General features: G+C 40.5%; 1 protein-coding gene across 3 annotated transcripts; it reads right to left on the bottom strand.

Annotated features, from left to right (window-relative positions):
* Positions 1 to 844: 844 nt before the first annotated feature.
* LOC135257192 (ena/VASP-like protein) lies at positions 845 to 20862 on the bottom strand. 3 transcript variants are annotated; one of them, XM_064339690.1, is made up of 13 exons: positions 20387 to 20862; positions 9568 to 9736; positions 8970 to 9147; positions 7442 to 7496; positions 6934 to 6998; positions 5647 to 5912; positions 5034 to 5128; positions 4670 to 4706; positions 4249 to 4291; positions 3679 to 3727; positions 2895 to 2955; positions 2249 to 2306; positions 845 to 1631 (listed from the first exon to the last, which is right to left on the bottom strand). In XM_064339690.1, exons 1-13 carry the CDS (start codon positions 20389 to 20391, stop codon positions 1594 to 1596), a joined length of 1119 nt encoding a protein of 372 aa, XP_064195760.1. In that variant the 5' UTR covers positions 20392 to 20862; the 3' UTR covers positions 845 to 1593. The 3 variants fall into 3 exon arrangements, with proteins under 3 accessions (XP_064195760.1, XP_064195759.1, XP_064195761.1); XM_064339689.1 differs by lacking the exon at positions 20387 to 20862 and adding an exon at positions 13918 to 14761; XM_064339691.1 differs by lacking the exon at positions 20387 to 20862 and adding an exon at positions 10544 to 12054.
* Between the last annotated feature and the right edge of the window lie 1869 nt (positions 20863 to 22731).

The raw sequence follows: 22731 nt of genomic DNA, 5'->3' as shown, positions 1-22731 counted from the left end.
CCAGATAGTTTAATGCAGTTCATTTTATGATTTTAGAAGGAGTGCAGTTAGTTCTCAATAAGTTTTCAAAGAACAGGTCTTTATCAGCCTACATTTCCTTCCTCCACAGAAAAGGATAATCCATTCAGTTTAGTTTATTGGATTACAACACACATTAAATAATCAAGAGCAGAAATTGTCCTGAAAACCAGACACAGTCACCCCTGGAGTGTATTATAAAATTGCCCCACCCCCTTGGTGGTTTGCTAGCCAATGGTGCAGCTAGCAAAGAGTAGTTATGAAGTTCTTTTAAATGCAGAAAATTTGGCAACTGAAAACTGCCTACAAACCCTCCCATTTACAAGTTTTCTAAGGTCTCCCATCTTGGTCCTAACAAATCCATCATATGGTGGTATGGTTGCTGCTGTAGACAATGCTAAGTTGTAGGACATTTTTTTTTTAAATTTTAACGAATATACTTAGGTCTCAGCATATTTATTTCCTCTCTTGTGCAAGCCTCCAAAAAAGTTAACAACAGCTCTGTAGTACACTGGAAGAAAAGCATCCTTTAACATCAAGGAACATAATTAGAGGGTTTTTTTTATTTCTAAATAAAGGAGTCTTTTAATGGCTACTTGCAAACACACACACGCATACGCACGTCACAGATCTGTGGAAAAGTCACCCGGAGCAATATGATAACACAGTCTAACTGATTATTGTTATATCCATGTCCAACAAACAAAAGAAATGTCAACTCCAAGTCATTAAACAATTTCTCAGCATCACATTTAGTTCAAACTTTTATGACTTGAGTTTCATGAAACTAATCAAATTCAAGTAACATCACACAAAAGACCACAAGTCAGACGTCGTTCACAGTTTTATTTGAATGAATTTAAAACTTTTTGGATTTCATTCATATCTTTCTGTCTTTGTTTAAACAGGAAGCACTTTTGTCAAAAATGGGAAAAAGACCAGACAGTACATCACCATATCCTTGCACCCAATAGACATTTTATTAACAACATGATCACAAATACTCTGCTGTATCCACCTTTTTTAAATAAAGTTTCAGAAGTTTATTCTTCCACTAGCTCAGGTTCAAACTTCCAGTGTTTTGGCAAAATAATAACAAAAAAACTCTTTAAAAATGATGCTGAGGTCAAGTAACATTGAAAGAAACCATGTGCTTACAACTGTAATTTATACATCCAAAGGGAAATAAATGACCTATATAAAATATAAAAGGCAGACAAAATGATGTGCAATACTTGCTTAAAAATAAATAATACAAGATAAAATAAAAAAAACTAGAAAATAATAAAAACTGAATTTAAGACTTCAGCAGTGTGTACACAGGGGCCAGTCTCTTGCAAAGAAAAGAGGAAAAAATGAACAGACTTCTCTATCATCAATCACTCCATCCCTCCATCCTCTTCTCCATCTCCCTTCTCACCCAGCTAACACACAGATATCATAACGTTTCAATGAGGTCATTGCATTACCACACTGCTAAGAAACACTGAGGAAACATTACTGTTAGGTGTTAGCTGGGCCCCTTCCCCCTGTCAGAATCCCAGTACTTCCTGCTGTCTCTGTGGTGTAGAACACTTAAGCTGTGCTGATTCTACTCAGTTCTTGTCTAATGGCTGCAAGAGAAGAGACACAAAAGATAGCAGTTATACATATAACTTCAGAGACATTTTCATGTTAATATAACCATATGTACAGTTTTTGCAAATTGCTATCATAGTCACATTTGTCAGGACAATGGCAAGAATAATGTTCACTGTGGGCATGTATACTCTGAGAGGGAACAGTATATGGTGTTTATATATGCATTTGATAGTTGCCATGTTTTAGGTCCACATGAAGGGCCAGAACACAAGGTTCCTCAAAAAAAATAAACATAAGACATCTGAATCTGAAGGCGTCAGACACACTTGCAGTTCAGCCATCGAATCAAAGTCCTCTTCAGAAATGTTTTCTAATGAACGTTTTCAGCAGATTTCAGTGACACAAAGGGCACTTATATGCAACAGTATTGTAACCTTTGGGAGGCCCAAGAGTAGTGGTCTGGGCAGGGGTCTCAGTGTGTCATTGCTCCATTTGATAAGCCTTGGTGGGGCGAATGGCCTTTTCTTATCATTATGTATTATATTAACAATGGGTTCACATGCCTCTCCAACTGATACAGGGCATTCCACAAAAAGTTGCATGAGTATATGACAAAGCGAACCAGTGAAAAAGTGAAAAGGCTCCTTACCAACAATGATCTCATCCTTCACCTTGTGTAGTTCACGTACCACCTCTTCCAAGATTTCCTGTTAATTTAAATTAAGACTGTTAGTTCAGAAGTACACTTTTTATCCTCCTGGTGTTTTAAATAAAATATGTCTATAAATAATTAGAAATTAAATTCTTCAGGAATTTATGATAATACAGCATTATTAATAGTAACGTATAATAAAGCATTCAATATTATTTAATACATAATGAGTTAATTAATCATTTATGAGTTCTACTCAAATTCACTTCCTGCTTTAATCCTAAAGTTCTAAAGTTACACAGAATTGCATGCAGAGTGCCCTGTTTTGATGTGTGACACTGAATATTCAAGAATGCTACAAATATAAAATTAAGGTACATACATTGCAATACGTTTCCAATATTCACTTCCAAGGACTTTTTAGTCAGTCAGATCAAATAATTATTTCATTTTCTATAACGTATATGGTAATCACTTATTTTAGAAAAAGATAACATCACAGGTAAAATAGAAAGGAAAAGATCCTTTGCCATTAACTTGTGAGACAAAACATACCAGGGAGGGGCGGAGATATGCTAAACTCCACCCACTACATGCCTCACCCACAGCTCAGCTCAGTTATTTGGGAAACTATGGCTCTCACCTGCTTCATTCTGTCAAAATCTAAGGCATCTGTGTCACTGCTGCTTCCGACTGGCCTCACCCTGAAATACAGAGAAACGTTAGACCATCACATAACCTATACAACATCAGCAGACACAGCTTTAGCCTTTCTGCAGCCCTAGGTGAGGTTGCAGACTGGGGGGGGCATCAGGCAACATGCCAGTAATTTACGCCAAGCACATCTTACAAAACATCACTGCAAGCATAAAATCCCCTGTATAACACTGCACATCAAATCCTTTTCACCTCAATGTTCATGATGAGCACGTATTTCAAGCAGTCTTCTATGGTGGTCCTGAAAATTTTTTATTGCCACTAGACTGGTACAGCATAACTCATTAAAAACCTTTGCTGTGTGTGAATCATTCGTAGTTTTGTTGTTAAGAATTACCAAAGTAGTTTCACAGCAGCACAAACAGTAGGGGGCACTGTAAGCCAGTCATGTACACATAAAGTTAATGTGTTGCAGTGACTGGTCTGTTGTGTTATGGTTGTAATTTTCTCATCTTGAAGCTATAGCACTGTGTATACTTGTACAGAGTACTTTGTTGTGCAGTGTTTCATGTATTATGTTATAGCGGCGTCACCCTTACCTCTGTGCTATTTCCTATATAACTGCATGTGTGTTGCACTTTATGGTTGTGTTGTTTCATGGTAGTCTCATGGTAATGCTATGTTATGCTGTGTTACAATTCTGTTGTGCTATGGTTGTACTGTGGTTGTGCTATGGACTCTGTTACAGTTGCGTTATAGTTCAAGCTCACCTTGCTCTGTCTGCAGAATTGGCTCGATCCCATGGCCTCTTCACAGGATCTGGAAAAGAAAACAGTGAAAGGAGTGTGAGAGTGACATTCATCGACTCAGGGAATGACAGTTATTGACAATGGGAACGATGTTTATTGACAGTGTGGGATGAAGCAGAACCAGTGCAATATGGACATGTGCACATATGGAAATATTTTAATTTTAATTTAAACAATCTGTGGTCTGTTGGGCTGCATGGAAGATTATCTTTAAGATGTTAGGTGATAACCAATAGGTGACATTTCAGCAACAATTTTTTACATGATCAACTGCACCACTTAAACAGTGATTTTTCAATGCATCCTACTATTCAGTGTAAACATTGGGGAGAATTGTGGAAGATTCCAGTAAAGTTTTGGCTTGAGGCATAATAATTTCAAATAATTGCAAAGCAAGAGAAAGAATCTTCAAGTAACAAAACTAACTGAAAATTATACCTGCAGAATTAGAAAAAGAATAAGGTAATATATAAAAATTAATAGGGCAATTAATTTTTTATTAAGAGTAAGAGTGATAGCAGGACTTGGTACCTGTGGCATTGTGCTGTCCTGGCCCACGCGAGAGGGGGTCCTCCTGAAGGGGAGAGGGAGATGGCACTATCAGCCATGGAATCGAATCGGTCACCTCTATGGTATTCTTCACAATGAAATTATTTGCTTTCTTTTAAAACTGTATGATATCTACGGTAACTTTTTTTCTTTGTGTGATTACTTGTTAAAAAATATTGAAATTTTGTAACAATTTATATTACAATGTAAAACAGGAGATAGGACAGAACTAGGAATATCAAGTGTGTAATAACGAATACAACTAGATTTCATCCAGTGTTATGCATAATGGGCTGCAATCTCAGTATGAAATTGAACAGAGAATTTACAGAGATACTAAAGAGATGACAACAGTTGAGTTTTGGTGTGTGACACTGCACAGCACTCTGCATTTTGCACTCACATTTGCGCTTTCTTCCTCTTTCTCTGTTGCTTTCCGCCTACCGGTAAAACATGAAATGATGTTATGTAGCGTTGCAACAGTAAAAATACTGAGCAGATGGCATTTAGTAAAACATAACTGTAAATTGTTATTGATGAAATGGCTCTTTGAAATGACAAAACAGAGGCAGTGAGTATGATATCATTCGTATGTATGAGAGTGGAAGTGTTCAGAATGTAACTTCTCTGCTATAATGAGATACTGTAAGGCTGGGAGATAATTGGCTATTGAAGTAGTGAGGGTGTGAGGTGATTGGCTGCTGCTATAGTGATATTGTGAGGTAAATGGCTGTAGCGGTAGCAAGGCTGCAAGGTAACTGGCTGACCTTCTCGCCAGCAGGGCATTCATCTCCTCCATCAAACCCCCGCTGGTTCGGTTGCCATCATTCTTGGCACTGGACGCTGAGGAACTCTCCTCAGGCTGTGGGCAGCAGGGCACAGACATCAGCCCTGGCTCAGCAGGGAGACCCACGGGCACATCTGCTTAAACAATCATAAGAGCCTGGCCTCTGTGTTACCTCGACAGTCAAGGGAACTAAAGTTCCAGCAGCTCTGGCAGACCACAAAAGTCACAACAAAGCACACCGTAATGTCTGCGTGTACCACCCAATCTCAGATTCCCTTACTGCATATACTGGAGAGTTAACCCCTACTTTCTGTGGAATGCCAACAATCTTGCAGGCCCTGCAGTCCTAGGAACATCCAAGTACCCCACAGGGTCTCTGTGTCCCCGGTGCCCACACAACAGTACCCCAAAACTGCATACCTTTCCAGTATACCCCCATTGTTTACATATCCCAAGTAGCCTCACCGAGTCTATATTATATTTTTCACATGATATTATTCTTACTTTATATTATTCACACTTTCTCACCCAAATCAGCCTGTCAGTGTGTGACCCGCCCCCTGCTTCTGTAACCCAGTCATTGTGTGACTCACTCTGTGCACCCTGCGCAGTTTGGCTCCGGCTATCGCAGCGGCCAGCCCCGAGGGGGCGAGAGCCTGCTCCGCCTGTCTCCCAAAACCTCCACTCGCCGGCAACGGAGGGGGAGGCGGGGGCGGCCCGGCGGAGGGTGGAGGCGGGCCAGGCGGAGGTGGAGGGAGCGGCCCTCCCCCCATAGAGAGAGGGGCCGGCATCGCAGCAGGGAAACAGAGGGGAGGGGCCACGGAGAGCACCGGGGGGTGTCCAGGTAGGCCAGAGGGACCTGGGGGAGCACAAGGACAAATCATTCCCCATCCAACGCATGTAAACCCACGCATATCACCATCACAGCATTTAATAAGAATGGAGCAGAATTTCAGCAACCCTTTCATTATAGAAGGATTATGGGATAAGCTCCATATTTAGCATGTGAATATGCTGTCGTCACAGAAGCATTACAGGACATACCCTTCGGTTAGCATCTCAATATGGTGGCACTGCAGAATCATTACAGAACAAGCTCTATATTTAGCATGTGAATATGGTGCCATTCCAGAAGCACTACGGGGTATACTCTTCATTTAGTGCGTGAATATGGTTCTTTAATGGAGGCATTGCTGGATAATCTCTCTGTTTATAAGGTGAATATGTAAACTGTGGACTGCAGGCTTGTGCGCTAATTACAGACCCTTCACAGAACAGCAGTGAACACTGACAGATCGGGGGAGCAAAGAACGCCTGTACATTTCTTTCCAAGTAATGAGACGGGGGCTGGGTGGGAGGGCATGTTCTGAGTCACCAATCAGAGAGCGTAGGTTATAAGCTGAGCGGCCAATCAGATTCAGATAACTGATTTTTTACTGAGTATAATTTTATTTTACAAGTTCTTAGGTGATAATTCAGGATAATAAAATGCAGAAGTTAACAACACATTTTAAAGAATTTTGAAACAGATATGTGAAATAGCAATCACTTAAAAATGACCAAACAGAGTTAAAAAAATATGTTTTCAAAGTCTCAGTGAATGATTTAGTTGAAGTATTTAGGCTTATAAGTCAGCTCTGGTCATGCTTGTATAGTCATGAGATCCTCTTTCCGAACCATCACTGGTCCAACAGCTGATAAATTCCGGAGCGTTGTTCTAAAAGGGGAGGAGCAATGGTCCTTTTAGTGGCTGCTGCTGAATGATTTATCATCAGAGGACACATATCCAAGCTATTATGTGGCCAGGGTTTGTACTGCAGTAAGAGTAAAGCAGTAGGTCATCATTCAGCTAAGGAGGGAACTAGGCTGCATCTTCTTACCTGAGTTGGATGACCTTCGCTCTTTCTCCACCTGCGTCTGCATCTGCTGCTGCTCCATCACCTGCCTGCAGGTCAGGGGAAAACAGAAACCACGGATCCAGCGATCAGTTGGAATCTTAAATTATTTTTTCACATCAGATCGCCTGGCCTTTAGAAGCTGTTATTAAAGCACAGTGTATTCTGCATCATCCAATGAAACCAATCTGTGCTCTGAGTTACACCCAGTAAGGGTGAGGTTTACTGAAAGGCAGAATGTGTATGGATGCTGGGTGAGTAAGATGAAGCTGAAAATGCTGAGTGAGCTAGATTAAGCTGTGGATACTATGTGAGAGTGACATGAAGCTGAGAAAACTGTGTCAGTCACATGGAGCTGAGGATACTGTGTGAGTGAGATGAAGCTGTAGATACTAGGCGAGACAGAGATAATGCGGTGGAATCTGTCAGGGTGCGATGAAGCTGAGGATACTGTGTCAGTGAGATGAAGCTGTGGATGTTGTTTGAGAATTACCGTCTCTGTGCTTCCACATCATCTGTGGGCCCGTTCTGGCGTGGCACAGGTGGACCTAAAATGAAAGAAAACCTCATTATATGGACCTTACCATCACTATTGAAATACAGCACTCAGGTAAGCACATTTCTGCTGCTGCAGTATGAGCTTCATGTGAGAGGGAAGTTGTTGAATAGCAAAGGGAGAGGTGTCTCAAATATGTCATACTTTCACAAACCACCCTCAGATAATTTGACCAATGTTCTCTTTGGTGTGCTGTTCACTATTGCTGAAAGTGCAGTTCACCAACAGTAAATCAAGAGTCTTGGATCCCGTGTGATCTGACCAGGTCCCACTGCAGTACTGGCAGCATTGAACCTGAGCAGAGATGAAAAGAGATGCAGCTCCTGTTTCCTGTTTCCTGTCCTATCTGAGCCCACATTTATAAACTACCTCAGCGTAAGAGTGCTGTCCCAAGGTCAGTTGTATTTTGCCTCATAACAGATAAGATTGGGATCTGGACACACTAATCCTAGATTAGCGCTTCTACTCTGAAACGTGTTATGAACACAGGCCCTGAGCTGTTCCTGCCCCTGAGCTGCTCGTATCCGGGCGCAACGGTCTGAGCTGTTTTCGCTCAGAGCCCCTTATTTAAACATAAAACCCGAAGAACTGCAAACTTCCCCACAGGGCCCGTGGGAGCTTGCCTCGGTGCCGCATTTTAATTAAGATTCGTAGAAAGCGTTCGCATGTTATGGGAATACGCGCTCCTCTGTTCCAGTAATTATGTACAGACCCCTCCTTCTTCCGGTGGAACTAGGCCTCAGCTCTCGAGGAGGTGTGGGTATAAAGTAGGGGACTGAAACTCGAGAGTATGACATGATTTCCTCTAGTTCAGTAAGACTGTAAAAGGCTGCATCCCACTGGTTCTGGATCTCTTTCAATACTAATATATGGCTGGATACAAAGTATTACTAAGCTAGTTTCATAATGTAGAAGTATGTTAATGAAACATGGTGAAACTTGCTTTAGTAATAGCAATAAGTAGCGAGGATATTGGTAATGTTTACTTTAGTAATATGGTTTAATAATAGTAATACGTTACTGGAATATGGTTTAGGTTCCATTAGTAATAGTATGATTAGGATATGGTTAAGATGCGTCAGTAATAGGCTTTTGTCTTCGTAATGTACAACTGGGATATATGGTTAAGCTTACTATTGTAATACGTTGGGAAAGAATGTACATGCGGCACAGCATTATATGTAATATGCATGCAATATGAATAACCCCCACTGTATTACCCATTGAAATTATAAATTGCATGCATTTATACTCCACAAGGTAAGACAACATCCCATACAGGGATGTGACACACAGTGGCCAGTAAAGGGAGACAAATGAATGACCTGACATGATTAAGAGGCTCGCCACAATTAAATGTTTTCACCACAAAGCTAATAGTAGAGTTATAATCTGCAAGCCAAGGATGATGTTCAGGGCTGTACAGTTACATGGCTGAAGAGCAATATAGCGTAGCATTGCTCACCTCCATCTTGGGAGCTCAGCACATTGAGGGCGAACAACATGGCATTGGAGAAGGTGATGGCCTCTTCTTTACTGGCGAAGTTCAGTCCGTACACCTGCCTGGCATCACGCCACTGGTGGAAGGTGGGTGTGGCCTGGTTGTACTTCAGGCCTTTCACAATGGAGTAGTTAATGACCACCTGGAAGAGCAGCAAGACTGTGTGGTCAAAACCTTCTCACTTGTGCTACCCATAACTGAGACACTGCATCACACATACATCACAGTAGAGCCACTGCATCACACATAACTGTGCACAGAAGACCTGGGACAAATATGTATGTTTTGGATTCACATACCTTTCTGTGCTCTATTGATCTTTCCTGGTGTAATTGAGCCTGCCAATATGACCAGAAGGTGGGTTTGCACTTTTTGAGAGTATTTCATTGGCTCCAAAACACCAGACAAGATCAGTAAAGCATAGAAAAGTATTTGAATCCAAAACAAATACGTATTTCATCCAGGTCTGGTGCACAGACACTTGCTCATGTGTAGATCTCAGTGACCGGGTCGTGTAAGCTTGTAGAACCCATCGCTGTGGTAACGGAGACCGGCGCTCTACCTGCTGGTCCTGCAGTTTGACTCCCACCACGCGGAAGGTGTTGTTGGCGGTGTTGTGGTAGATGTTGATGCGGCTGAAGCCCTGCTGGCCTGGCTTGATCGGGACCCATTTCTTGCTGGTGTCATCGTACACCATCACCGAGGCCCGAGCCTGGCAAATGCTCTGCTCACTGCGGGGGGCAGACAGCAAGTCACATGACTGAGGGGTTATTCTGTTTCTCTGTATGGACTTCTCCTCCTCCACACCCACCTGGGAGCTTTGTAGCAAAGCAGAGTTATCGTCAAGGATGCAAGGATGTAATGTGGCAGGCAAGGGATTATCAAGGAGAAAAAGGTCTGAACAGTGACATAACTGTGCTACCTAAAGGCCAGTCCTCGGGTCATTTTAATTATGTTCATCATTATAGTTATACTATCCCATGGATCAAAAATGATTAGCCTCTTTTGCACCACCGCCATAACATTGGTTACAAGAAGATATAAGGCAACGTTAAAGCATATTTCATTTGGAAGCCAATAATGGATCATGTCAAATACTGTTCATACTGTTCATATCAAATAATTTTTTAAAGCTTGTGCAAAGCTATGGCATCGACAGTCACAAAAAGACTCAAACAACTGAAAAAGAAGCACTTCTTGGGTCTGGAAATGACAGCTTCTCTTTGATAAGGAAGATATACAAATGCTGAACAACAGCCCTTGAAGAAGAAACATCCTCTGGAAAGTGAATAAACTTTTGTGGGAAAAGGCCAAGACACTCTGTCTCCAAGTGAAAAAATGGATAAAAACCTTTATTAAATGGGCTAGAACAAGGCAATGAAACAGACCAACGAGTATCGACACTAGGTCTTCATCAGGGTTGTAAAAACAATAGGTGGCACTCAACTGCTAAATCTCGCTTATGAGTACCATCAAATCTGCATAACAGGTTATCACTGAACGCTTCCGTAAACAAGTCAATTAAAACAGTGTCAAACCTGGTTTAGAGTCTATCATAAACACTGTATTCCTGAAAAGTTACAGCTTCAGCAGGGAGGGTAGGAGTGAGATCTCAGCAGTGTGATATATCAGCATTTGGAAGAATGCAGTAACTGAATGAGAGAGATTGATGAGAAGAAGAAAACAGCTTTAATTACAGATCTATGTCTTTCCATGGACAAATTAGCATGACACTGTATTGATGGGATACAGAATTCTGACCTGAGCTGCATGAAATGAGAAGCTTCATGAGTCATACTATTTGAGTGAAAACACATTATATTTACTGCCACATATCAAGAAAACAGCATGAACCATTAAAAAAAGAATAAGTGTAATAATAGTGAAGTTGATGAATGCATATAACGTACAGTGGGGCTGTGGTGTTACCCTGCAGCTAAACTCAGAAATCAGGTTTTGTAAATCCCATAATATTAGTTATATATCATTATCTCACACCATTTCTCCAACAACCATTAACTCACAACTGATATGAGTTCAGTTGCATGCTTTCACCATAAAAATAGTTCTGACTGACTGACATTTTCTTAATAATCTTTGTATATGTATTGTACTTCAAAAGAAGACCAGTAAACCTCAACTGTGTTGGTGAGCACAAATATGGGGATGTTCTATGGAACGTGTATAGCATAGGACTTTTCCTAATGTGTTGAAACTGCTAGCAGTGGTCATTAGAAGTTTCTGATAGCAACATAGCAATGGGGGCTCACCTGGGATCTGCCCTTAACTTACACAATTCCAGTTTTTTTTTTCTCCCCAGGACAAACAATTCCATCAGACAGCAGTATGTCAATCATAGTATAAACAATGCAATACAGTAATGTAGAACTACTATTACCACCTTCATCAGATATATGAGTCTGGTTCCTCTCAAATAAGGGTGGCACATTAACAGACCAATCACAACTGAGAGGTAATAAAAATACACTAATAGAGCAGTCTACCCAGTATATGACCTCTTCATACGAGAGTCCACTGTCATTAGCATATTTACGGTAAAGAAAAATGTTCTAAATGAGCCAACTACAGTAAATACGTGGTTGTGTTCTAATGACCCAGTGAATGTTGTGTGTTCCTTTCGAGATACATGTGGGACTGTACCTGTGGTGATCTTCCCAGTGTCAGTTTATTAAATTACCTGGCAGAAACACCAGGTGCCCAACAGTGCCAAGGGGAAAGCAGGTTAGACAGGCATTTCAGTTCCAGAAAGCTGGAGGGGATAGGCACGTCTTTGTACCTTTTCACATGATGCTCACACAATGTGATTACTGAGACAAATTACTGACAGCCTTTCGTCAGTATGAAAATTGGGATGACGTACCTGTATTAATAAACAAATAATAAAATTCCCAGTGTGAATGCTGGGATCTGGAGCCAGAATTACGGCCTTATAATAATTTATTGAAATAAGAATATAAGAAACAGTTAGGAACAGAGCACAGCAGTGAACAGCTATGCCTCAAATGGGTTTCTCCTATGTTGTGATTGGCGGCATCTGTAGGTCAGTGTGCTCCTGTGAGACCACCATCTCCCGCCCCCACCCCCACCCCCTCCCAACCCCTGGCACGCACCACTACACCGCTGTCATACTGACACACTCACTTTAACATCTTATGCTTCTGCCTGAGTAGGACACATTTTTACCTCGGTCCTGCTCTTATCTGAGTCCCATTGCTCAGGTCTGCACATTATTAACACTGCACCAAATGCTGACTGCTCCGTTTCACGGTCCGCATTCAATGAATCCTAATATCGCCTTTAAATAAATGAGACTTTTCCACAGTTACTCAGACAGGAGACTTTTCCACAGTCATGGAGACTCAGCCTCAGGCTGCCCAGAGGAGGCACATTGGCACTGCTGTCCCCCAGAGACGTCCATCTGTTCTGACTGCATTAATCCTAATGCGTTTAGAGCACAGAGGCAAGTGCAGAGGTAAATGTGAATACCTGCAAATTAATACCGAGATAACATTTATAATGACAATTCCTCCGGGACTCGGTGGCACAGCTAGTGGTGGACGTGCTGTGAGTGCACCAAATAGGGCGTGCAGGCAGGGGATCAATGATGGGTGTGTGTGTGTGTGTGTGTGCGTGTGTGTACAATGTCATATTACTCTGTGTATGACATTCTACCCAGAGCCCTGAAGAAAGCTACTACCCCCCTCCCCCATGCAGTGGATCACAGAAAAAATGTTCTGCTCTGTCTCTTTGATGTCTCTCTCTCTCTCTCTCTCTCTCTGTCTCTCCCTCTCTACTCTTTTTTTCTATTCCTCCTCCTAATTATCCATGTATTGATCTCCTCATTACTGACTCCACAACAGGAATATGTTTTTTGTAGCTCTGTTGGTTGGATACTGCTATGCCCTTCAGCACACACAGCCATGTCCCTGTCAGATACTGCTCTCTGCAACAACCCACACAGCCAGGTTCCTGCCAGATAATGCCCTTCCCTTTAACCCACACAATCACTGTACACTGTGCACAGTTCACACGCTGGGATATGACATCACTGTATACTGTGCACAAACCACAGGCAGAGATATGACATCACTGTACACTGTGCACAGCCCACAGGCAGGGATATGACATCACTGAATGCTGTGTACATTCTACAGGCTAGGACATGACCATCACTGATCACTGTGCTCAGTCCACAGGCCGAGATATGAAATCACTGTACACTGTGCACAGACCACAGGCAGAGATATGACATCACTGATCACTGTGCTCAGTCCACAGGCCGGGATATGAAATCACTGTACACTGTGCACAGTCCAGAGGCAGAGATATGACATCACTGTACACTGTGAACAGTCCACTGGCTGGGATATGACATCACTGATCACTGTGCTCAGTCCACAGGCTGGGATATGTCCGTCACTGCATTAAAATTTTATCACAGTACCATATGTTATACTCCATGACAGAAAATGTTCTAAATGTGCTTAAAATGACCATCAATAACATAAGAAACCACAGTGACCTGCAACCTGCCTCAACTGCATTGGAAACTCTGATGACCTCCATCTACAGAAACAATTACAATGACCTGCATTTATAGAAACATCAACAATGTCAATAACTGGTGACCTGCATGTAGCATTATCAGGATCAGCAACTCCAGTGACCTACACATACAGTACAATCAATTACAACTGTGGTCATACCTGCATACTGCAAAGGCTTTCAAAATACACTGAAAGACATTGATACGTCGTTGATACATTAATGAGGTCACTAATAAATAATACTGTAGCAATACAGTAATGAAGCTCCACATTGATATGTAAAAATGAAAAGCTACATTACAATTACCCAAGAACACCTGGATCTCCAATCAGAGCACACCTACCTGATGTAGTTATTTAAAGCAGGATCACAGTAAGTCTGGGGGAAATGAAACTGGTGTGATTGGAGATTAATATCCATTTTGTCGTGACATTCCAGACAGCAGATTCCTACAGTGCTGTGCTGCTGGGATGGAGACCAAGTGCGTGACAGCAGAGCAATTCCCCCAGATGCCAGGGGGGATTAAAAGTCCCAAAAAAGACAGGAGGAAGAGAGAAAAAAAAAACACAAAAATAGAGAAAAGGGTCACCAATCTCTCCCAGCTATCATCCCTGCTGGAGTTTTAGAGAGAGAGAGACAGAGAGAGACAGAGATAGAGCGAGAGAATGGGGGGGCGTGGCTGAGCTGACTATCTTCTGTCTGCCTGTGGCTCTCCCACTCTCCCCTGACAATAGCTCCGCCCCCATGTGGGTGGGCCAATCCAGTGCCTAATACTCAAAAGGAGAAACTGCATCCACCCATTAACACAACAGGCTACCAATAGTACCCTGCTGCATTTGGACATAATTGCATGTCCACACTGGGGCATAGGGGGTGTTGAAATAAGACCCATCTCATGTTAGTGACCTGAGGGACAGAGGGAGCACATTCATTTATTACCCACCTCAAGAGAATCAGGGCTTCTCTCTAACAGATACCACACACTGTCACCATTTTTACAAAACTGGGAAGGTTCAACTTTTATAAAATCTATTTTAAAATATTAAAGTGCATATTAATGGATAAATTCCCAAGGAGGTGTAGTTACATTTTCTTAAATACACTTTCAAAGGAAATTTTTTTTCAAGACACTGCATACCCTGAACAAGCATTCAGGACTGTACTGTGAACAGATGTTTAGCCTACCTGGATGTTGAAAATCTACTAAGATATCACTGCTAATTAATCCCTGTTGCTCACATTGCATGAAATTATGTTGTGAATAAAGAAAAAGTGCTCATTCTCAGTGAATAGGGTGGGGCTTATGCGCTCACTCTGAGTGAATGGGGGCGGGACTTACATTCACCTCTATACCGGGGCCACAGCCGTCAATGCTCCGTCGTAATGTACACCAAAAGTAGTTTCTGTTTTCCTGAAGGTAAAGCACTTGAGACACAGCCACAGTGCATTAACTTGCTCAATCTACACCCGCCTTTCCTGGGGCTTCTCACTAGAGAAGAAAAGACTGTTTGATCCGCTCCATGGTTAGCTGCATCTGTGTGTGTCTTTGCTCTTTCTTTTAGATCTAGTGTCTATAAAAAAAAACTGCAAACCAATAACTGTTAAAACATCCCTGTGGCCATAGAGAGAAATCGTGTTGTGAGATGGAGGCTAAACTGGTATAGGCACAGCACACAAATATTAACTGATAAAATTTATAGATGTAGCCAAACACACATTTCGGTCCATGGCAGAAATACTGCTTCACAGCAACACGCAGACAAACAAACTGACCGACTCACCTACCAGCAACAAAACAATGAGGACCCAGAGCCCAGGGGATATAAAGAGAACAGTGTGTGTGGGGAGTGGGGAATCTGGGATGTGCACATGTGCATCCCAGATTCCCCAGAAATGGTTGCCGCTGGTGTGAACACACACTGTGACACATCAAAGGCCAGAGGACAGCAGGTAGCTTTGTTACGTTTCTCTAGGCATCGCCCAGGTGTAGAGCTGCAGCTAAATGCATGCAGACAGAGAACAGAGGCAGCAGCCCCCTCCCATCCCCCCTACTCCCCTCCCCTCCCCTCCCCTCCCCCACCCCCTGGCTCCTGCCTGGCTGTGAACTGCATCCTAATCCTTAAAGGGGAACAGCTCTATTACCACTGTACCGGCGGAACAGCACTTCCATACAGCTCTCGAAAAGCTAGTGTGCGGCGTGCATTGACGTCACTCAACGCAAATGGCCCGTGACGTCCCCCCACAACAGAAGGGGCTCACGCTCACAACTCCTGGCAGATTTTGTAACTGCACACAAATTCTGGTTGCAGTGCCACTTCCTGGCAGTAGTCATATTAAATCTCAGGTCATAGTTGTTACCCGATCGGACAAAAAAGAATTCAATCTATTAAATCAAGTGGTATACATACATTACATATCAGAACAGTATAATTTGAATGAAAACTAGTTTATTCATTGATTGCCCCTCAATTTCAATTATACTAAAAGTCATACTAAAAATATACGTATAGAAAATTATATATAGCGATTTTCATACAGCTACATTTGAAATAAACAAATACGAAAACAGATTATATCTGTCAATTATTTTGACACATTTTGTCAATAATGTTCATAAATGGACTCCATGTCTATTGGGAATAGCTATTGTGTTAAATTCCCACCCCATAGTTTAGGGGTGTCAAACTCATGTCCTAGAGGGCTGCAGTGTCTACAAGTATTTACACCTTTTAATCACTGGCCAATTGAGGCCTTGGGTGCAAGTTTGTGTGTTTTATTTAGCCAATGAGCAACTGAAATGAATCACTCATGTTGAAAACGACCAAAAACCAGCAGGCATTGCAGCTATCCAGAATTGGATTCTGACATTGAGCCCAATGAATCAATTGGAATTTCTCATGGACTCACAAATGCTTTAATTGCATGAGGTGAACTACATATCATACAAGCCTGGCCTGCACGATATGTCATTAAGCCATTCGACCACTAGGCACATGTGTGTTGTAAAATCACTTGAAAGCCTTACAGTCAAATGAGACTGCACTCCAAGACCGGACCACAAAATCTCGAAAAGCCTGAAAACACACTCCACGCCATCCCCAGTCCTCCCCCCACATCCCGCCCCTCATCCCTCCACATCACTCCATTTCTTCCTCTCAATATCCCTCTATCCCCTCCTCTCTCCATATACAGTAAAACAGCATAGTGCAGGATGGACTATCTGACCTCTCGTTCATCATCATTTTCCAATACGAACTTGAAATTGGTTTGTCAGGCTGATTTTAAGAACCATTCCATCATTCTAAAAGGTAATTAAAAAGCAACCACTAAAATGATGGAATTTAATGCTGTAACACCTTGTCTCCATGTCTACCCATATATAAATTTCCTCACCAGCTGACCTTGCTTTACCATAATATAACCCTCCCGAATGTTTATCTTCCACTTACAATGAGATGAATAAGCAACTATTATAGTGACTGGAAGGTAAATGGAAAATGTCTCACACGTATCCTCTGAATGAAATCCAAAGAAACAGAAGCACAGCAGTGAGTAAAATTAACCAGGGAAATTTCCCTACCTTCAATGAAGAAGTGAGGACCGTCTTTGGGACCAGTATAACAGGCATCTAAGGATCTATACTCAAGTGTGAGCAAGTGCGATTAGTACAGTGAGCTACAACTCTTTTTATATCAATATCACTTTCAAAGATACGCAGGTAATAATTAATGGAATATTTTTGTTGCCGAAAATGCATCAGTCTTCACTGTGACGTTGGTCTATTTATGCTCACCTACTGGCAAACAAGACCAAAAACAAAAATATGTTCAGGTGCCAAAAAGAAAGAGGTCAAGGTGCACAGATGTTACAATCTTGTTCAGACCTTCATAAGGTTTTTTTTTTAAGCAGAGTAGGAAAGTAAACCCTGCTTTATTATTTTTTTCTTTATTCAGGCAGGTAGAAAGCAGAGAAGGTCACAGATATTGGGACAAAAGCTGAGAAAGCGGCATAGCACAGTTCGAACCCTGACCCACATGTGGGATTTAAATATGACTTAAAATTGTCACCCTACAGACTGCAACACACATCTCAGGTTTCTAATTAAACCAGGTCTTTTTTTAATAATAGAAATCAAAATAGCAAATTACACATGCAGAGCCATGGAATACACACATTTAAGAAGCAACACAACATATACTAAATAAGGTTCACATTATGGATATGGACTCTCCTTGGCCCTCAATGTTCTTGTTCAGGGCATGAGTCCAGTGCAATAGATACTCAACCAATCAGACACAGCCAACAGTGTGAACACTTTGAATACAGAAACATAGCCTCATTAATCTCTCATTCTTCAACTGCATTGACTTTCTCACCAGAAAAAAAAATCTTTAGAAATAAATTAACTAGTCCTTACCACTAAGTACATTTATATATTGTATATATAATTGTGTACATATTTTGTTAACCTTTCATTTCAATTCCAACAATATGTACCTTTCAATGGCTCATTTTTATTCTGGATGTAATAAGTAAAAGCAACAGCAATGACAGATTTCAACTAAGAATGATAATGAGTCAATTCAACCCTTCTTGGCTTATCATTTTGGCAAAATAAAATGTAGACCATAGTTTTTGATAATATAATATAATATAATTTTGTAATTAAAAAAAAAAATCAGGGCGGCAAAATTCTACCCTAAATGCACAAAAATGCTGAAAATATTACAAGAAAATGCTCTTGTCTGCCTCTTTTTTCACATGTGGCTATCACATCTTCTCCCCTATCTGTCATCCTCACATAGTTACTCCTCTTCCTGCTGTAACCTGGAATTTGTTACTACAGCCAGTCAAAATTCAGATCCAACTGACAGTCCATACACCTATTTCAAACTCATCAAGGAAGTAGAAGCTTATTCCAGAACCTCACAACGAACGTATGGCACTCATTTCACATTTTATGGCCTTATAATAGGAAACTCATGTTTCATTTTTAGAATATTTGATTTAAATCATTGGTATACTGCATATGAAATAAGTATGGCTGCATTAGTATGTGCAGTTGAAAGGCCATACACTACAGCATTACTTTGAATCACATAAAACTCATCACTCCGAACAGCGTCACGGGGGTCATTGGTAGAATGACTGGCTCACATCACAAAGTCACATGGTTAGGCTACTATGCAGATTTATGTTGTCAAAAATAAAGAAACTTTACCGAGGTTAATCTTTTAAATAAAATAAATAGCCTTATGTCTGATTAACCTAAATTGATCTTTTACAACAGGAACATTATTGTAATATTAAGGACATAAACCAACCATTTGATTCTCCAGGATTTTATTATTTGGTAAAATGTCTACACAACTTAAACACCAAATTTCATGTTCTAATTCATAAAAAATACGAATGAATAATACATGTATTGCTAAAATTCCGATTTTACTAAGTAGACAACAAGACCACCATAAACCAATGAAATGAGTTTGACTATATGAATACCAAGGCTTAGGTCTATTCTGTTTTGATCCGGGTGGTGCAGGGATAGATTTTAAAATTTCAGTTGTCAGAAAAATTCTCAATGTTCAGTAAGGACCTTTCAATTCATTTAATTCATTTTCCCCTGAATGGACTGAATTGAAACAGACCTGATGCACAATGGAAGAGTAGTATCATGGTTAGGGAACTGGGCTTGTAACCCAGAGGTTGTACATTTCACTCCCAGGAATTTCCATTGTAGCCTTGAGCAAGCAAGGTACTTCACCTGAATTGCTTCCGTATACTATCCAGATGTATAAATGCATACTATGGAAAAATGTAAACTATGTCAATCACTGTGGATAAGAGTATCTGCTGAATGCCTAAAATCTTGATAAAAAATACTTTGCTCTTATGTCTCATTTGTATATTTGTACTTAGGTGCTTGTTGTCAGTATTCATTTACAGTACAAACTTGATTATCAGTCCTCAACACCCCTTAGCTATTGTTGCTTTGTAGCTTTCAGTGCTATCTGTTTGCACTCTTTCGCTATGAATGCATTCCCGGTGATGTCTGTTTGCATTCTTTGGCTGTGGATGCATTGTCAGTGCTGTTGGTCTATTGGTATAATGTACCAGGCAATGTCTTTGTTTTCAACAAGGTCACCAGTTGGAATTAAAGCAGGTTCAAATATGGCATAAAACAATTCTATGTAACATAATTACCAATGTATGTGTTTTGTAGGGATGTTTGCTTTCCTGTGCTTGGCCTGCTTAGTCACTACCCACAGGGACATATAATAATAATAATAATAATAATTATTATTATTATTATTATTATTATTATTATCATCATCATCATCATCAGTGAGAATGCAGTTTACATAACACTGTTCAATACATTGCCCAGTACAGATAATAATGGACAGGGACTACAAAAAACCTGATCACTAATACACATATCATAAATGTAATATGTGATTACATATACGATATAAGGAAAATGATACAGTGGGCCACCGTATTGCAGAGAAATAAAAATAGCCTTATGTCTGATATTCTGTTGTCATAAACCAGTATCCTCGCCCCACCTCTTAAATGGCAGCAGTACCGAGCATGCATAGTCGAATGACCAACTTCGAGGTTCTATTATCAAAATTTAAAAATAAATATTCAGTATCACTGGTGCATAACTAAGCTTTGATTAAGATCACATAAAAAATTGGCCTGAGATTCCGATGCCACGCGCTGTTAAAGCACACGCCATGTCGCTCGCGGTGTATTTATAACGCCCTATGTCAAAGCAAGCGCGTGCTGCGGCAGCTGCTTACCTCATTTTTTCTTCTTCTCCGGCGAAGCAATTGAATGAAGAAAATGTGGTTGTGCAGTGTTATTTCCTCCTGCACAGCCTCTCCAGGGCCGTATTCAATAAGTAAGAATGAAAATATTGAGATAGGGATGCTATTAATAATATGCCGATGTGTCTTTTGGGGGGTGGGGGGCTATACACAATTATGACAGTCAGGCAATCCAATATCAGTCTGTTGCTGATGCTGAAAAGCGGCACGGGAAATGCTACACACAAATTCCGAGGTTTTCCCTTTGCTTTTTTAATCGGTTCGCAATCCGATCGCTATTCCTATTTCCGGACTTCGTTAATTCCATATTGGGTCGATGCGTGTAGTTGTCTCTCCGAAAAAATAAGGCTTTGTGGTTGCCAGGAGCTGCAGAGTTGCCATTTTTCCTTCATCCCCGTGGTGGATTCAGCACAAAGCGACCGGAGCTCTGCTGCCCACTGGTGACAGACGTGTCCACATCTCGCGCTACTGGAGAACTGCACACGCGCGCGCACACCACTCCCTGCAGTAGTTGTTCGCCATCACAATATTATAGACACAAGTATATGATAGTGTTTCGCATATGGAGTTACAATCAGAAAAAAAAAAACATTTTACGTATTCCCACTATTTGAACGTAGAAGACAAACAATCGAAAGTCGTGGCCATCCTGCATAAATAAACCAGTTTTGTGTTTATCGTCAAATATTCTGAAATCATGGCCAAAAACAGCGTCTCGGACATTGCACCTGTATTGAAATAAAATAAAATAAATTGTTATAAATAAACACAACAGTAGAAGTAGGTATTTGCCTTTTAGTTGATGTTAGAATTGCAGGTTGCCATGTTGCAATGTATACGGGCCAGTGATACCACGTTAGAATTTTTAAACCTTGCTTTTGGGGATTTTTTCTGCCTAAGATCGAGTCAATTTAATAAAACCGTTTGTTGAATCTAAAGAGCAACGAACATGCTCATACATAAGAGTATTCATTTGCTTTGTTACTATAATAAACCAATTGGATGTTTTTGGAGGTGGTTTTTTCCTAAACAAATGGTGTTTGAATTAGGTTTTATTTAGGCTCTGCAACATGATGGTTTCAGTTTCCTTAGAAGACAGGTATCAATTTGGTATTCTGAAACCAAACAGCTTGGCGACCTTGAAACGTATTTCACTAATTGATGAATATGCGTATTCATTATATGTAAAGTAGCCTATATCATTTTTTTCTTAGATGACCGCATTCTGCTAAATAAATAAAATTGCTATTTGAATTCACCAAAGCAAAAATCTATAACCCCGAATCAATGCGTACGGAACGTCTCACAATGAGCTGGTTTAGCTGTAATGTAGCCAACGAGTCAGTAGCCTATGTCACATCGCAGACCGTAATACTGAACCACGATCCATTTTGAGAAGTAGGAACAAATGTAATATTGTAGTTCTTTCAATGTGTTAGCTACCATCAACGATATACCTAACCAGCAAAATAGCCTACAAGGTAACCCCCTATGTCAAAGAGACATTTGCTATGATATTGAGCTTCACAACACATACAACACTGTAACCTCTTAAATGACTGGGCAGGTAAATGTGTCAAATAGAATACAGTAATTTACTGATATTTTATTGGTACATTATACTGTGTGATTCATATTGTATTTTGCAATAGTGTGGGTACTAAGCAAAGAAATATATGACTTACTAGTATCAAATGTTTGTATCAAGAGCTAAAAAGACAGATAACATTAGAAGATGAGTTGCTTAAATTTGTATCTTGTAATTAAATTGGTATCTTGTAATTAATGCAATGTTACACATATGATAATTAAAGTTGTGGTAAATTTACCTGTGCATGTATCCAGAACAGAATAGAAAAGGAAACTGTGCTTTTCATGAACAGTTAAATCGTTTGTATGTAGCCTGGCATGATTTGACTGCTGAATCTAATGATCTGCCTTATTAGTACAGTTGGTGTTGGTCTTTGATGCATAAAAATTTAAATTTTGCTCTTTAACTAGTATTTAATTATATCATGGTTTTCGTACATGTTGTGTGTTTCTGGTACTGCTATGGTGCTCGTTGCAGACAAAATTTCCTTTGGGACAAAGTTGAAAGTTGAAGTAGTGTTTAAATAATATTAGTCCGTTAAGGGTGATAAAGCACAGGAAACAGAATGTTGATATATAGGCCAGTAATAACTCTATAGTCAGGCATTGGCTAATAGGGATTATTTCCACATTCCCTTCAAATGAACATTTTTGTAACTGCTATTATTTCCCTTGTTGGCGCAGTTTGTTCTGTGCCACTGATTTTCACGCATCAGTGTCTATTCTGG

Source organism: Anguilla rostrata, chromosome 6 (genome assembly GCF_018555375.3).
Source record: "Anguilla rostrata isolate EN2019 chromosome 6, ASM1855537v3, whole genome shotgun sequence".
Lineage (NCBI taxonomy): Eukaryota > Metazoa > Chordata > Actinopteri > Anguilliformes > Anguillidae > Anguilla > Anguilla rostrata.
Note: the sequence above shows the minus strand (reverse complement) of the source record. Positions and strands in the feature narration are given on the sequence as shown.

Bases quoted from the DNA above. Each gene is read 5' to 3' on its own strand.
- LOC135257192 (XM_064339689.1), bottom strand. From the start codon at position 13,994: ATGGATATTAATCTCCAATCACACCAGTTTCATTTCCCCCAGACTTAC. The intron at 9,737-13,917 runs GTAGGTGTGCTC...TGCCCCCCGCAG, and splicing joins GCTTTAAATAACTACATCAG to TGAGCAGAGCATTTGCCAGG. The intron at 5,129-5,646 runs GTGAGTCACACA...TGCTGCCCACAG, and splicing joins AACTGCGCAGGGTGCACAGA to CCTGAGGAGAGTTCCTCAGC.